Below are 16,277 nucleotides of genomic sequence, written 5' to 3'. Positions count from 1 at the left end.
CTTTGGTGATTCTATTTATTTCCCGCTGAAAATTCTACTGTCTTTTCTTCTGACTTTATCTACTTTCACTTTCAGGGAATTATGCACTTGATCTCCTTGGTCTTATTGTTTATCCATACCCAACAGCATATTCCCAGGAGTGTTGAATCCTAATCCCAAATTGTCCTCCAATTAGCCCATGTTTATCCACATTAAATTGCATCCACTGTCTCTTTGCTCAGTCATTTATTGTTATATCAGGTCATATGGCTCAAAGGTAATAAAATCTAGAATTTTGTCCAGAACAAAGGAAAATGAAACAAAGAATCCACTAGAATAATCCTGCTAAAATGACACAGGGCAGTTGCCCTGAAATCAAGATTTTACAAAGGCAGCAACAAAAAAGCATTATCTCTTTTTATACTTTTAGTTTGCTTTATTGATAGGGAAAATCAGTTCCCATATTTCAAAGTAATTGCAGTATACGCGGATAACATGAAATCTACTATATTTCATTAATAACAATACTCTACCATTGCCACTACCCCGAGGAAGTCCTGGCTGTAACTTTCTTACAGCAATTATGGATGACTGGGAAACACAATCTCCAGCGAGATTGCCAATCTTGAACTCCAACAAATCCTATCTTATTTTACCAGATAGGATGAGGTGTTCCTTCTAAATACCGTTTGGAACACTTGTGAACTTTCAGCCTAGATCAATTTAAATAGAACAAATCAGAATACTAAAATTACCCAATGTTGCTAGGACAGGGGATGCAGACTATATAAGCGCCACACGGTTGCAGTAGAGGGTGCTCTTTTGAAGTTGCAGCTGTGCATTGCTATGTCAGGGTAGACGAAGTTGTTCGTGAATTTGACATTAGAAAAGGTTTAACTTCTCACTGCTGACAGTTCTCCCTTTAATAAGAGTACATTCTATTAATACAATATAGGTCATGCGGTATAAGGAAGGAAGGTCTCAAGTGTAGTTAATTCGATGTGGAAGATAAATACCAAACCCTCGTTTTGGTTTGAAGCAGATTATACAACTGAACAAGTGGGTTTAGTTAGAATGAACTAGTGAATTGCGCAAATTGTTAAAAGTGAATTTGCTTTGGACAAATAACCAACGCGATTCATCTGTCAGTACGTTGGCGTGGATGTTTTCTATGCATCTCATGTTTAATCTTAATTTAAAAAAATATAGGGGGGTGAAAGTAAGAGAAGCACACATTAGGATGAAATCTAGCGCATGCAAGTTCTGTTCTGACCCAGATAATGTTTCAGGTGGAAAATAGCAGCAGCGTCAGTGCATCCCCATCCCTCAGTCGGGAGGTTGGGCATACGGAGTGCAATAGACAGTGAGTCGAAAATAAAGCACACATGCGGTTGGAGTTTTTATAGTACATAGGATTGAGTAACCCAAATAGTGGCAAGGCGAGACACTCTGGCTCTCAGATGCAGAGAGAGGTTTAAAGGGGTGTCATTTCCCGAGGTGATTGGGCTTTTTTTGGGGGGGGGGGGGTGGGGGGGGTTATACAGTAACTGCTCCCTGCAGATTGTAAAGTCTGGCTATGGGTGTGTGTGTAGAGGGGGCGGGGGAGGTTGGTAGAAGCAGTGACACACTGGCTGCTCCCTCCAGGTTGACAAAGGTCTGACTGTGTACTGCGGGGTTGGGGGAGCTGGGGTTGGGGGAGCTGACTACTCCCACCAGATGATAAAGTCTGCCTCTGGCTGTGAGCTGCACTCACACAGTGTGGAGATTTGGGGAAGAATACTTCCGGTTAGACAGACACACTATGAGCTCTCGCTGGAGTGGAGAAGCAGCAAAGTGAAGCCATCAGCTTCGCGTCTCGCTCCTGAGTAAATTATTCCAGCAGCTCGGGACATTCAGAGGCTGCTGTAATTTTAGCGCCAGTTTGGCCTCCCCTTTATCGCGTGGGTGAATTGATTTGCTTTCCTGCCCCTTCTGCAACTGGCAGGCGAGCGGGAGTAGGTTCGGGCTGCCGGAGTGGCTTTGTGAGGTGTTTATTTTTTTTGGTGAGTGGAAGTGACTGGAAGTGTGCTTTTCATATTCAGAGAGAAGAAAAACAAACACTGGAGGTCTGACTTGTCGAGTCGGCAAGTGTGAACTTGTGGCGATCGTCATGGCGGGTGTGAGGAACGCCGGCTTTCTGGGCGCTGGACTCTGCTTCTTTGTAACCCTGGGATACCTGCTGCACCACAGCCGGGGGCAAGGCGGCCAAACACTGGATGCTGCTGGTAAGAGAAGCGGTTCGAGCCTGGCTTAGCCCAGCCCGCTCTTCATAACAAGGCGCAGTTTCTAATTTAAATCAATAAAATAAAAGGCTGCATAACATGTCAAGTTCTGAAGTTTGTTCCTTCGTTGCTTTTATTTCTTTTATAAGTTTCTGACAATCTACAGACAGACCCGGGAAGGGGTATAGTGGAAGCTTCCTTAACACATGCACTTTGTTCTTATTTGAGGTGGGAGCACTTTTTGTTTTTGCTGCCGTCCAGATGCAATTCTTTTTTAAAAAATGTGCTGCATGTGGGAGCCGGGGCTGGAGGAATTTACTGAGATTCAGGAAAGTTAAATGCTCCATTTGGATACCGCATGCCTCCTGCTACTTCACAGTGTGTAGATCTGCACAGACAGTCCAGCTAAATTGGAAAGCAGGAAGCATGTTATTAAATGCATGTTACATTGCATTTGTCCGAGGTGGGGGGGAGGGGGTGCACGTTAACCCTTCACTCCAGTCACTGTGGGGCCAGCGATCAGTGTGGATCAGCGCTGCCCCGTGTATTTTTAACTGTACCCATGGATCCAGCAAGCCGCTGCATCGCCTGGCTTCAATGCAGCCCTCGAATTCATATCTCACCCACTGGCCGCTTATGACCACTGTCATTTATCGGCGAAATCGGCCTCATCGGGTTGTGCCCGGTGTTAGGCAGTTTTCTTCCTATTGCAAAGAGGATTGGCGAACATTGTTATGGTATGAGGTTAGGATAAAATGCTCTTTCCACTTCAGTCAATATGGAAATGTAGCTATCTACCAGCAGTTGGTGATGAATGAACTGCTGGTCCAATTTGCTTAGGTTCCTGTGGGAATGCGTTTTTACTTGAACACTTGCAACGATCTTAAGTACATTGGAGTTTGAGGATTAATGTGGGTTTTGATTCTGCAGTGCCCACAGAGAGCCAGTGGCTCTGAAAAGTTGGGTTGAAGTTCGAGAGCCTGTGCCGGTGTTGAACTGATTCCCAATGTTGCTTTCAATCATTGGCTTGCTCTCAGTGCGGCAAGTGGATAGGCTCTCAGCAGACACTGTGGCAAAGCTGAGATGGACTTGAGATCTGTTGTTGCTCATCAAGTCTTCTCTGTGTGTCTCTGATTCATTCCTGTGTCGTTTTTTTGTTTTTGACCAACCATTTTATCAGTGACTGAAGAAACGTGGCAAATACATTTATTGTCCACCCAAAAGTGCCTTAAAGCCCAGCTCGCTCACTCTACCTCTGCCTGAGATCTCATTTGGTGAAGCAGACATTTTTTCAGCCACTGTATTGCAAGACTTTTAACAGTAAAAAAAAGAGGGAAGGCGTTTCGGTCCATCGAATATCCAAACTATCCTAAGTTTGTTGATTCTTCCTTTAAAAAAATGACCGAATGCTTGCCAATGTGTTGCTCTTTCAGACAGGTAAAATGGTACATTTTAAGAATTTACATTTGAAGTTAACAAACTGCTGCAGGGTTTGCCCCTTCCCAGAGCAGCAGGCAACTGGTAACATTGGTGCCTTTGGGCCAAGTCCCCAAGTTTAACTCTTTGCAACAGTTTTGCAACACCAACAAGTCGAGTATACCAAAATCTTTGTGATAGTTTATCATGGGCAGAATTAATAGAGCAAGAAATGTTTTGCACTGTCATAAATGACCATATCTGAGTTTTAAATCATTTAGGATTACTGTTTGCATGATGTTTTAGAAAGATAATTACATTAGGTTGAGGATAAAGGATTCTGTCCTCAAAGCTATCACGGTTAATATATTGTCTTCTCTACATTATCTGTGTTTGGGTTTGGTTCTTATATTTGTGGTACTAGCTAATCAATTTGCCAGTGGAGTTTATACCAATAAAGATTTAACAGGTAGCAGTAAAAGGATAAGGATTTTCACATATTATGTTGCCTGGGACTTGATACCTTGATTAATAAGGGGATCTTGGGGTATGGAGAGAAGGCAGGGGAATGGGGATGAGGAATATATCAACCACAACTTAATAGCAGAGCAGAGTCGATGGGCCGAACGTCTAATTCTGCTCTCATATCTTATGGTCCTATAGATTGCTACATTAAGGTACTGTTAATTGTTAATAAAGACCTTTCTAATTTAAATCATTTGGGATGACATCTTTGCTTGGTTTAGCCCTGAAGGGATTGAAATTATTTCTCTCTAAGGGTTTCTTCAGTTACTTAAATTGGCTAGATGGCTCTTGTTTGAATCAGATTAATGCCAACAGCATGAGATTTAGTCCGGCTGAAGTGGACTAGGGGCCTACCCCATTGCTCTACCATTAGTATAAAATCACAGCACTTTGCTGTGGTTTAGTAAATAATCACCAAGGACCTGCCTTTTGACAGAGAACTGAAGAAGAAGAATTATTTATAACAATGTGAGTGGATTCTTTAACATGGACCCAGCCTATATTATTGGGCAAAAGATCAAAGTGTGGTTTCAACACTGGGTTTGGTAACCTCGGCTGGGTTTAGCTGAAACTGAATAATCATTGGTTTATGAAACTCAGATGTGCGTTGAGGTCTAGAAATAAATGCATGATTTGGAATCAGCAATGTGTATTAAAGGAGTCCGTAATTCTTTGAAGGGCTGTTATTGTTCTCCAGATGCATTTTCCAGGTGTTTGCAAAATGGGATGCACAATTGGTGATTCCATAACTGATATGCATGCATTATTTCGATGTGATTTTTTAGAAAATTTGCTGACAAAATGGCATGGAGAAAGATGTTTGACAAATATTGGGACTCCAGTAGCACTCAACAAAATACAAACTTCCTGAATGGCCAATCTGGAATTTTTGCAACCTGCTCTTTGAGGAATTCAGCTAACCACAAGTAGAAGGAGGATGATCTTTGAATTTGGAATTTCCATGTTAAAATTGCTTATTTTATGACCTGAAATTTTGCGCAGATGGAGAGGCTCTCTCCGTCTGCTTGAAAATGCTGGCAGAGGCCCGAATCCAGAAGCTCTGCCCCTGAACTCAGCCTCTTCCATTTTTCCAGGGTTTGGGGGGGGGGGGGGGTAAAAATCACACATCCATGGTTCATGAGGCAGCTGCTTCCATTTGCATGATTTTGGTGAAGTGGCTGTCTGAACTCCAAAGCATGCAGATTAGACCAGACAGGAACAAGGCTGAACCTTGCTGGTTCATTTAGATAGCCTGGCTACCCTTTTGGGGATGTAAGGTACCCATTTCAATATGGTCCAGAGCACCTTTGTGAGAGGTCAGGTGCCCTTTGGGATTTTTAAAAGTAAACATGATTGTGAGTTAAACATGCATAAGGCCATTGTAACTGTCAAGCTGTCTGAGAACTGTCAAGCTGTCGGAGAACTGTCAAACTGTCGGAGAACTGTCAAAACTGTCTGAGAACTGTCTAGCTGTCTGAGAACATTCAACAACAAAAGTTCGCTGGAGCTGTCAATGCTGTCAAGAGATTTAACTTTGCTAGGCTTTTAATTTAAAACAAATATGTAATCTTAAAAATGTAGTACCTGCTGTTTCACTATGTCTATTGACATAAGAGCTATTTATCATTATAGGATTTATTCTACATGATTGATTTTCCAATTTAATATTATCATAGAATTTCATAGAATCATAGAGTTTACAGTGCAGAAGGAGGCCATTCGGCCCATTGAGTTTGCACCGGCTCTTTGAAAGAACACCGTACCCAAGCCCATACCTCCACCCTATCCCATAACCCAGTAACCCCACCCAACACTAAGGGCAATTTTGGACACCAAGGGCAGTTTAGCGTGGCCAATCCACCTAACTTGCACATCTTTGGACTGTGGGAGGAAACCGGAGCACCCGGAGGAAACCCACGCACACATGAGGAGAACGTGCAGACTCCACACAGACAGTGACCCAAGCCAGGAATCGAACCTGGGACCCTGGAGCTGTGAAGCAATTGTGCTAACCACCATGCTACCGTGCTGCCCAAACTATGGGCAATTTTGGACACTAAGGGTAATTTAACATGGCCAATCCACCTAGCCTGCACATCTTTGGACTGTGGGAGGAAACCGGAGCACCCAAGGAAACCCACGCATACACGGGAGAACATGCAGACTCCGCACAGGCTGTGGCCCAAGCCGGGAATCGAACCTGGGTTCCTGGAGCTGTGAAGCAATTGTGCTAACCACTATACTGCCGTGCTGCCATTATCACAATGGGGTGACAAGTTTGATTGAAGTTTGATAACCAAGTGGTTATGGGATAGAAGTGTATGTTTTCACTGGAGATTAAGTACTTTAGTGAAATGTTTTCATTAGAGATTAGTTAAATAAATTTCAATGAATTGAGTATTTATCAAGAGAATGCTTTTTTTAAACATAGTGAAGTCTCAATAGACTATAACTTCATTTTATGTCAGCATGGCTCCTGATATTTGACCTTGATGGACACTAGATAAATTAACTTGGTGGGAGTAAGGACAAAGGGTGGCGGCTGAGGGATATTAGTTGGCATGAGGTGTCACTGAGTTGGCATAGAAGGGTGAGTGGGGGTATGAATGGCATTGGAAATATGAGGAAACAGGATAGGTAGAGTGGCATAGGCTGGCATAGGGGCGATGAGATGACTTGGAGGATGGGTAGAGGAGCATAGGGTGGCAAGGTGATGAGGACCATGGGGAAGTACGGTGAGGGCTGAAGGGCTGTTTTTTGTTGTATTAATTTTTGAAAACTTTAACACAGTGCCTTCAGTCCATCCCATCTCCACACTCAACAGCCTCTACACTCATTCTGGGAGGAGGGCTGACTTCTACTTCAGCCCGCCCCCACCCATCCTCTGACCCCGGAATGAAAGTTCAACCTGCTTGAACTCTTTTTCCCAGACCCAGGTGGCGGAGCCGGCAAATGACCCTTCTCTGCTCTTGGAGCAAAAATCTAGACCTGAGAATCTGACAAATACAAAAAAAGACATGTTAATTGTTTTGAATATTAAAGCATTTCATTAGAAGGTGTGAGGATGGTTAAAAAAACGCAAAGTTTCATTTTTCGATGAAATTTGCGATTAATGGGATTGTAATCCACAATATGTCATTGAGATTTTATCATTGTGCTCCAACAAGGGATGCAGAATGGGGTCACAACCATATTTCCTCACTGGCCGAGTCGTCTGACTCAGCTGAGCTGGCTGCAATGGAAGTGAGAAAGGAGGAGAAAAGGAAAATTAAACTATTTAATCCAGGTCATCCTTGTACATGTTGCAGTAGTGGTAATCAACCTGGGATTCGATGTTTGCCCCAGCTTTATTTTGAAAACTAATTGTTAAAAAGAAAAAAATCTACAAAATGTGAACGGGTGACACAAATGAATAACTAAAATATATAGAAAGATAGCAAAATTCCAATTTATACACTTTTCATTGCTGTATCCACAATGGATTAAGATATGAGCATGATGGTTAATATAGTTTTCGGTTAGAAAGGCAATGTATTTATTCAAACCATTTGCTTCATAAGATTCAATGCACACTTCATAAATTTGCATTCTTATATCTCCTTTCTAATGTAGAAAGAAAATCCCCAAACTGTTTCGGAAGTGTAATCAAAATAAAATCACTCCTTCAAAATGATGCTACTATTTTGCAACATTACTTTCTATTTTGTTTAGTGCTGTGCAATGTAGGTGTGGGCATTTTGCTGTAGTAAAACAAGCTGTTTCACATTTTATATTACTCAGGCATGTCTCATATATGGTTAGTTACTTGTGGCATTGAATTACTAATTAACTCATATTTTCCCCCCAAAATTGAGATTTTGCTGTTGGGGATTGATTTGACTGTATTACTGACAGAAAATACTAATCACAATTACATTCCTGTTTGGGAGGCATTGCTACACCCATATATCCTGTAAACAATAGTCACACACTTATTCCCTGTGAATTGGGAATTCTGCTGGCTTAACGAGGTAGGAAAGACATCAGTCCAAGTGTAAAATTAGGCTGGATGTACAATTGTAATAGGATAATTGGTTGATATGATTACACCTTCTTGAGGCGGTGGAGGAGCACACAGCGAATTGTTTAAGCACAGCACTAAAAAAATATAAAATTGGGCTTATGAGTGATGAGAGCTGAAATGTTTTGCCTTGAGCACTATTGGGGTTAATAGTGGACAATCTTGCCCATATTTGTGGTAAAAAATTGCCATCCATATGGACACCAGGAATGCAAGAGTGTTTTGATATTAGTCGGGTAAGGACCATATCCTTACTGGTAATTGTAAAACGTAGTCCTTTATTTGAAATGACTGTATTCATCTGATTGCTTCACAACTCATTTGCATATTCAGTTGTCTCTTGTTCCCATGTTCTGTGCTTTGTAGTTGCTCAGGAAAGGGAGACTGGGATAAATACATTTGTGTGGATTCTTCCTGTTGAATGGAGATTGAGGGCTTAGGTCAGTGCTCTCCATGATGTCACTGGAACAACACTGCATGATGTGACTGCAGGTGGTGGGGAAACTCTACACAAGATGTTTCTTCCCAGGCTACATCTAACTAGCACTAGACTTAAAGAATAATACACAGTAACCACTGGACATTGGAGAAAGGCTGATATGTGTTCACAATGGCGCTCTCCCTTTCGCAATGTTGAGGTTTATGTGAAAACTCTGATTCAGACCCTTTCCCTTAATGAGACAATTTGCAGTTTCAGGCAAATTGTTTAAATATGACTGTGGGAAGCACGATAAATGGTGCAACTTTGCAGGAACAGTTGAACTGTGGCATTTAGAGGAGTATTAGATTATGATCTAGTTTGTTCTGAAGAAAATAGAGAAATGTATGGTGCTAATGAAGCTCTCGCAAGTATATTTGTACCATCAAATTTACAGAATACCCCACTGTGACAATGATCAGCTACAATTCACAACTCACACTGGTGAGAGACCATTTGGACATTCTGATTCTCCCTTTGTGTGGCGAGCAGGGGAATTTCACAGTAACTTCATTGCAGTGTTACTGTAAGCCTACTTGTGACACTAATAAAGATTATTATTATGATAGAAATTAGTTATTAGTCAGCACGTTAGAAAGAAATTAATTTTTTTATCCTCTGCAGTGGTTTGAAAGAATTCCTGATCATGTATTATGAATACATCTGGGTGGAAGTATAATTAATATCGCACAAATTAAACATTTTGATTGTGCAGATTGACAGGAAATAAGTACCTGTACTTGGCATGGGAAGAAGGCATTATAAAAGTAAAACAGTTACAAAGCCAGTGATGGTGAAACAGAGATGGATAATAGCCTTTTGTAAAGCTTCTTTCCTCATTGGCTGGTTAAGTTGCAAATGTCTGTCATTGTGCCCTGTATGGTAGTTATTCTGTACTACTGCTAATAATAAGAGTGATGATTCTTTCCCTTGTAAAAATAATTAAATATGAAGTATGTTTCCATACTTTTGTGCAGTAAAACATAAATACTTTGTGGTTAATATGATGAAATGCTTAATTTTTTATTATTATGCAACAAAGACCTGCCTAACCACCTTTCATCAAGCTATAATACTTCACAAATGCCATTGATTTTACACTGGTGTGAAAACATTGCTATTCTACTGCTTAGCTCTTTTCACACTCATAAGAACATCTTCAAATATTTTGTTTACAATATGAATGTAACAAGATGCCAGTATGATACCATCTCAAGCACATGCGTGATAAGCTCTGAGCATCATTCGCAGTAGTGTAGCTTTGAAGCACATATAAAGTTGGAAGGTTTTGTCGTTAAACATATCATCGTACAGGTGCAGCATGGTTTTCTATTTCTGATTTTTTTTTGAAGTGAAAGACTTGTGGAAGTTGTCAGGAGAAAATGGCTGTTCATCTCACGGTCCATGCATCTTTCATTCTAATGGGGCTGTAGCGTATCACAGTGGTTAGCACTGTTGCTTCACAGCGCCAGGGTCCCAGGTTCAATTCCCGGCTTGGGCCACTGTCAGTGCGGAATCTGCACGTTCTCCCTGTGTCTGCGTGGGTTTCCTCCAGGTGCCCCGGTTTCCTCCCACAAGTCCCAAAAGACGTGCTGTTAGGTGAATTGGACATTCTGAATTCTCCCTCTTTCGACCCGAACAGGTGCCGGAATGTGGCGACCAGGGGCTTTTCACAGTAACTTCATTGCAGTGTCAAATGAAGCCGACTTGCAACAATAAAGATTATTTTAATTTTTTAAGTGAAAAAAGTGAGGTAGGACAGTCCAGCAATCTTTTTCAAACCTGCTGGAAATGACCATGCTAATGTATCGATACAGCAGTGTAACATTATCCACCAGGTACTGAGGTTTAATCTTGATGTGTGCTGAACGTTGTCACACATTTCCGGTGTCATTATGTTAGTCTCTTAATTATTGATGTTTTGTTTCAAATTGAGCACCTCAGTTACTGGTGAGTATGGTCATTGTTCACAGTTATTGAATTAAGAGAATTCAAATTTCTTTACATGGAATTCAACATTTTATTGTTATTTGTTTTGGAAATCACATTATATTGCATTCACTTTTTAAAAAATATATATTTTCTTCAAAATTTTTGGCCAACCATGACAGTACATTGTGTACCCTTTACACAGTAATATAACAATATAAATAACAATGGCCAGTTTTAAGCAATAAATAAATAATATATAAACAACATCAAAATTAAAAAACAAAACTAAATGGCAACTGCCTTGTCCCAAATAAATACTCTCCAAAAATACAATTCAGCAGTCCAATATACAATTACCTATAACAACAACCTATACGTATTATACATATACACTAACATCCATGAGAGTCATTCTGGTTCCTCCCCCCCCCCCTCTCCCCGCCCCCCCCCCCCCCCCCCCCCCCACCCCCCTGGGTTGCTGCTGCTGTCTTCTTCTTTTCCATTCCCTCTATCGTTCTGTGAGGTATTCGACGAACGGTTGCCACCGCCTGGTGAACCCTTGAGCCGATCCCCTTAGGACGAACTTAATCCGTTCCAACTTTATAAACCCTGCCATGTCATTTATCCAGGTCTCCACACCCGGGGGCTTGGCTTCCTTCCACATCAACAGTATCCTGCGCCGGGCTACTAGGGACGCAAAGGCCAAAACATCAGCCTCTTTCGCCTCCTGCACTCCCGGCTCCTCTGCAACCCCGAATATAGCCAACCCCCAGCTTGGTTCGACCTGGACCCCCACCACCTTCGAAAGCACCTTTTACACCCCCACCCAAAACCCCTGTAGTGCCGGACATGACCAGAACATGTGGATGTGATTCGCTGGGCTTCTCGAGCATCTCGCACACCTATCCTCTACTCCAAAAAATTTACTGAGCCGTGCTCCAGTCATATGCGCCCTGTGTAACACCTTAAATTGTATCAGGCTTAGCCTGGCACACGAGGACGATGAGTTTACCCTACTTAGGGCATCAGCCCACAGCCCCTCCTCAATCTCCTCCCCCAGCTCTTCTTCCCATTTCCCTTTCAGCTCATCTACCATAATCTCCCCCTCGTCCCTCATTTCCCTATATATGTCTGATACCTTACCGTCCCCCACCCATGTCTTTGAGATCACTCTGTCCTGCACCTCATGCGTCGGGAGCTGCGGGAATTCCCTCACCTGTTGCCTCGCAAAAGCCCTCAGTTGCATATACCGGAATGCATTCCCTTGGGGCAACCCATATTTTTCAGTCAGCGCTCCCAGACTTGCAAACGTCCCATCTACAAACAGATCTCTCAATTGTGTTACTCCTGCTCTTTGCCATGTTCCAAATCCCCCATCCATTCTCCCCGGAACATACCTATGGTTATTTCTTATCGGGGACCACACCGAGGCTCCCGTCTTACCCCTATGCCGTCTCCACTGCCCCCAGATTTTCAGAGTAGCCACCGGGCTTGTGGTGTATTTCTTCGGTGAGAACGGCAACGGCGCCGTCACCATAGCTTGTAGGCTAGTCCCCCTGCAGGACGCCCTCTCCAATCTCTTCCACGCCACTCCCTCCTCTTCTCCCATCCACTTACATACCACTGAGATATTGGCGGCCCAGTAGTACTCACTTAGGCTCGGTAGTGCCAGCCCCCCACTATCCCTACTACGCTGCAAAAATCCCCTCCTCACTCTCGGGGTCTTCCCGGCCCACACAAAACTCATGATATTCTTCTCAATCCTTTTGAAAAAAGCCTTCGTGATCACCACCGGGAGGCACTGAAACACAAAAAGGAATCTCGGGAGGACCACCATTTTAACCGCCTGCACGCTCCCTGCCAGTGACAGAGATACCATGTCCCATCTCTTGAAGTCCTCCTCCATCTGTTCCACCAACCGCGTTAAATTTAACCTATGCAATGTACCCCAATTCTTGGCTAACTGGATCCCCAAGTAGCGAAAGTCCCTTGTTACCTTCCTCAGCGGTAAGTCCTCTATTTCTCTGCTCTGCCCCCCTGGATGCACCACAAACAACTCACTTTTCCCCATGTTCAGTTTATATCCTGAAAATTCTCCAAACTCCCCAAGTATCCGCATTATCTCTGGCACCCCCTCCGCCGGGTCCGCCACATACAACAACAAATCGTCCGCATACAGAGATACCCGGTGTTCTTCTCCTCCCCTGAGTACTCCCCTCCACTTCCTGGAACCCCTCAATGCTATTGCCAGGGGCTCAATCGCCAGTGCAAACAATAATGGGGACAGAGGACATCCCTGCCTCGTCCCTCTATGGAGCCGAAAATATGCAGACCCCCGTCCATTCGTGACCACGCTCGCCATCGGGGCCCTATACAGCAGCTGTACCCATCTAATATACTCATCTCCAAAGCCAAATCTCCTCAACACCACCCACAAATAATCCCACTCCACTCTATCAAATGCTTTCTCGGCATCCATCGCCACCACTATCTCCGCTTCCCCCTCTGGTGGGGGCATCATCATTACCCCTAGCAGCCTCCGTATATTCGTATTCAGCTGTCTCCCCTTCACAAACCCAGTTTGGTCCTCATGGACCACCCCCGGGACACAATCCTCTATCCTCATTGCCATTACCTTGGCCAGAATCTTAGCGTCTACATTCAGGAGGGAAATAGGCCTATAGGACCCGCATTGCAGCGGGTCTTTTTCTTTCTTTAGGAGAAGCGATATCGTTGCCTCTGACATAGTCGGGGGCAGCTGTCCCCTTTCCCTCGCCTCATTAAAGGTTCTCATCAGTAGCGGGGTGAGCAAGTCCACATATTTCCTGTAAAATTCAACTGGGAATCCATCCGGTCCCGGAGCCTTCCCCGCCTGCATGCTCCTAATTCCTTTCACTACTTCCTCCATTTCGATCTGTGCTCCCAGTCCCACCCTCTCCTGCTCCTCCACCTTAGGAAATTCCAGCTGGTCCAGAAAACACATCATTCTCTCCTTCCCATCCGGGGGCTGAGCTTCATATAATCTTTCATAGAATGCCTTGAACACTCCATTCACTCTCTCCGCTCCCCGCTCCATCTCTCCCTCCTCATCCCTCACTCCCCCTATTTCCCTCGTTGCTCCCCTTTTCCTCAATTGGTGGGCCAGCAACCTGCTCGCCTTCTCCCCATATTCGTATTGTACACCCTGTGCCTTCCTCCACTGTGCCTCTGCAGTACCCGTAGTCAGCAAATCAAATTCTACGTGTAGCCTTTGCCTTTCCCTGTACAGTCCCTCCTCCGGTGCCTCCGCATATTGCCTGTCCACCCTCAGAAGTCCTTGCAGCAACCGCTCCCGTTCCCTAATCTCCTGCTTTCCTTTATGTGCCCTGATTGATATCAGCTCCCCTCTAACCACTGCCTTCAGCGCCTCCCAGACCACTCCCACCTGGACCTCCCCATTATCATTGAGTTCCAAGTACTTTTCAATACACCCCCTCACCCTTAGACACACACCCTCATCCGACATTAGTCCCATGTCCATTCTCCAGGGTGGACGCCGTTCTTTTTCCTCCCCTATCTCCAAGTCCACCCAATGTGGAGCGTGATCCGAAATAGCTATAGCCGTATACTCCGTCCCCCTCACCTTCGGGATCAACGCCCTTCCCAAAACAAAAAAGTCTATTCGCGAATAAACTTTGTGGACATAGGAGAAAAACGAAAACTCCTTACTCCTAGGTCTACTAAATCTCCATGGGTCTACTCCTCCCATCTGCTCCATAAAGTCTTTAAGCACCTTGGCTGCTGCCGGCCTCCTTCCAGTCCTGGACCTCGATCTGTCCAGCCCTGGTTCCAGCACCGTGTTAAAATCTCCACCCATTACCAACTTCCCCACCTCTAGGTCCGGGATACATCCTAACATGCGCCTCATAAATTTGGCATCATCCCAGTTTGGGGCATATACGTTCACTAAGACCACCGCCTCCCCCTGTAATTTGCCACTCACCATCACGTATCTGCCCCCACTATCCGCCACTATTGTCTTTGCCTCAAACATTACCCGCTTCCCCACTAATATAGCCACCCCCCTGTTTTTCGCATCTAGCCCCGAATGAAACACCTGCCCCACCCATCCTTTGCGTAGTCTAACCTGGTCTATCAGTTTCAAATGCGTCTCCTGTAACATAACCACATCTGCCTTAAGTTTCTTTAGGTGTGCGAGTACCCGTGCCCTCTTTATCGGCCCGTTCAGCCCTCTCACATTCCACGTGATCAGCCGGGTTGGGGGGGCTCTTTACCCACCCCCCCCTTGTCGATTAGCCATCCCCTTTTACCCAGCTCCTCACCCGGTTCCCACGCAGCTGTGTCCCCCCCAGGCGGTGCCCCCCAGCCCCGCCCACCCCACCCCATACCAGCTCCCCCTTCTCCACAGCAGCAGCAACCCAGTAAATCCCCCCCTCCCACCCCCCCCCCCCCCGCTAGATCCCCCACTAGCGTAGTTACACCCCCCCATGTTGCTCCCAGAAGTCAGCAAACTCTAGCCGACCTCGGCTTCCCCCCGTGACCTTGGTTCGCACCGTGCGACGCCCCCTCCTTCCTGCTTCCCTATTCCCGCCATAATTATCATAGCGCGGGAACAAAGCCCGCGCTTCCCTTTTGGCCCCGCCCCCAATGGCCAACGCCCCCAACTCCTCCACCTCCCTTCCTCCCTCCCACACAACCTGTGGAAGAGAGAAAAGTTACCGGGTCGCAGGATTAACAACTTAAAAATCATCTCTCCCCCCTTTTTTCCCCCCTCTTCGCCCCCCATATTCGCCCCACCACTTTGTCTCAAACGTTCTTTTTTAATAACCCACTCATTCCAATTTCTCTTCAACAATAAATGTCCACGCCTCATCCGCCGTTTCAAAGTAGTGGTGCTTCCCTTGATATGTGACCCACAGTCTTGCCGGCTGCAGCATTCCAAATTTGATCTTTTTATGAAGCACCGCCTTGGCCCGATTAAAGCTCGCCCTCCTTCTCGCCACCTCCGCACTCCAGTCTTGATATACGCGGATCACCGCGTTCTCCCATCTACTGCTCCGAGTTTTCTTTGCCCATCTTAGGACCATCTCTCTGTCCTTAAAACGGAGGAATCTCACCACTATGGCTTGAGGAATTTTTCCAGCCCTCGGTCTTCGCGCCATAACTCGATAGGCTCCCTCCACCTCCAGCGGACCCGTCGGGGCCTTCCGATCCCATCAACGAGTGCAGCATCGTGCTCACATATGCCCCGACGTCCGCCCCTTCTGCACCTTCAGGAAGACCAAGAATCCTTAAATTCTTCCTCCTCGCGTTATTCTCCAGCACCTCCAGCCTTTCCACACATCGTTTATGGTGTGCCTCGTGCATCTCCGTCTTCACCACCAGGCCCTGTATATCGTCCTCGTTCTCGGCAGCCTTTGCCTTCACGACCTGAAGCTCCCGCTCCTGGGTCTTTTGCTCATCTTTTAGCCCTTCAATCGCCTGTAATATCGGGGCCAACAGCTCCTTCTTCATCTCCTTTTTAAGCTCTTCCACGCAGCGTTTCAAAAACTCGTGTTGTTCAGGGCCCCATATTAAACTGCCACCTTCCGACGCCATCTTGGTTTTTGCTTGCCTTCCTTGCCGC

The 16,277-nt window shown here is 45.0% G+C and overlaps 1 protein-coding gene across 3 annotated transcripts in view; it reads left to right on the top strand.

Moving 5' to 3' along the window:
- Positions 1-852: 852 nt before the first annotated feature.
- Positions 853-16,277, top strand: part of LOC140424910 (plexin domain-containing protein 2-like) — a 557,096-nt gene continuing 541,671 nt past the window's right edge. The window contains exons 1-2 of one of the 3 annotated variants that reach the window (XM_072508546.1): positions 853-870; positions 2,061-2,243. In XM_072508546.1, coding sequence (XP_072364647.1) covers positions 2,129-2,243 — 115 coding nt within the window. In that variant the 5' untranslated portion in view covers positions 853-870; positions 2,061-2,128. Of the gene's footprint in view, positions 871-1,371; positions 1,477-1,603; positions 1,634-2,060; positions 2,244-16,277 lie in introns of those variants that run through there. The other 2 variants (XM_072508544.1, XM_072508545.1) reach the window with 2 other exon arrangements.

This window comes from Scyliorhinus torazame, chromosome 6 (genome assembly GCF_047496885.1).
Source record: "Scyliorhinus torazame isolate Kashiwa2021f chromosome 6, sScyTor2.1, whole genome shotgun sequence".
Taxonomy (NCBI): Eukaryota; Metazoa; Chordata; class Chondrichthyes; order Carcharhiniformes; family Scyliorhinidae; genus Scyliorhinus; species Scyliorhinus torazame.
The sequence above is the reverse complement of the archived record's forward strand: the minus strand, read 5'-3'. Positions and strand labels throughout refer to the sequence as shown.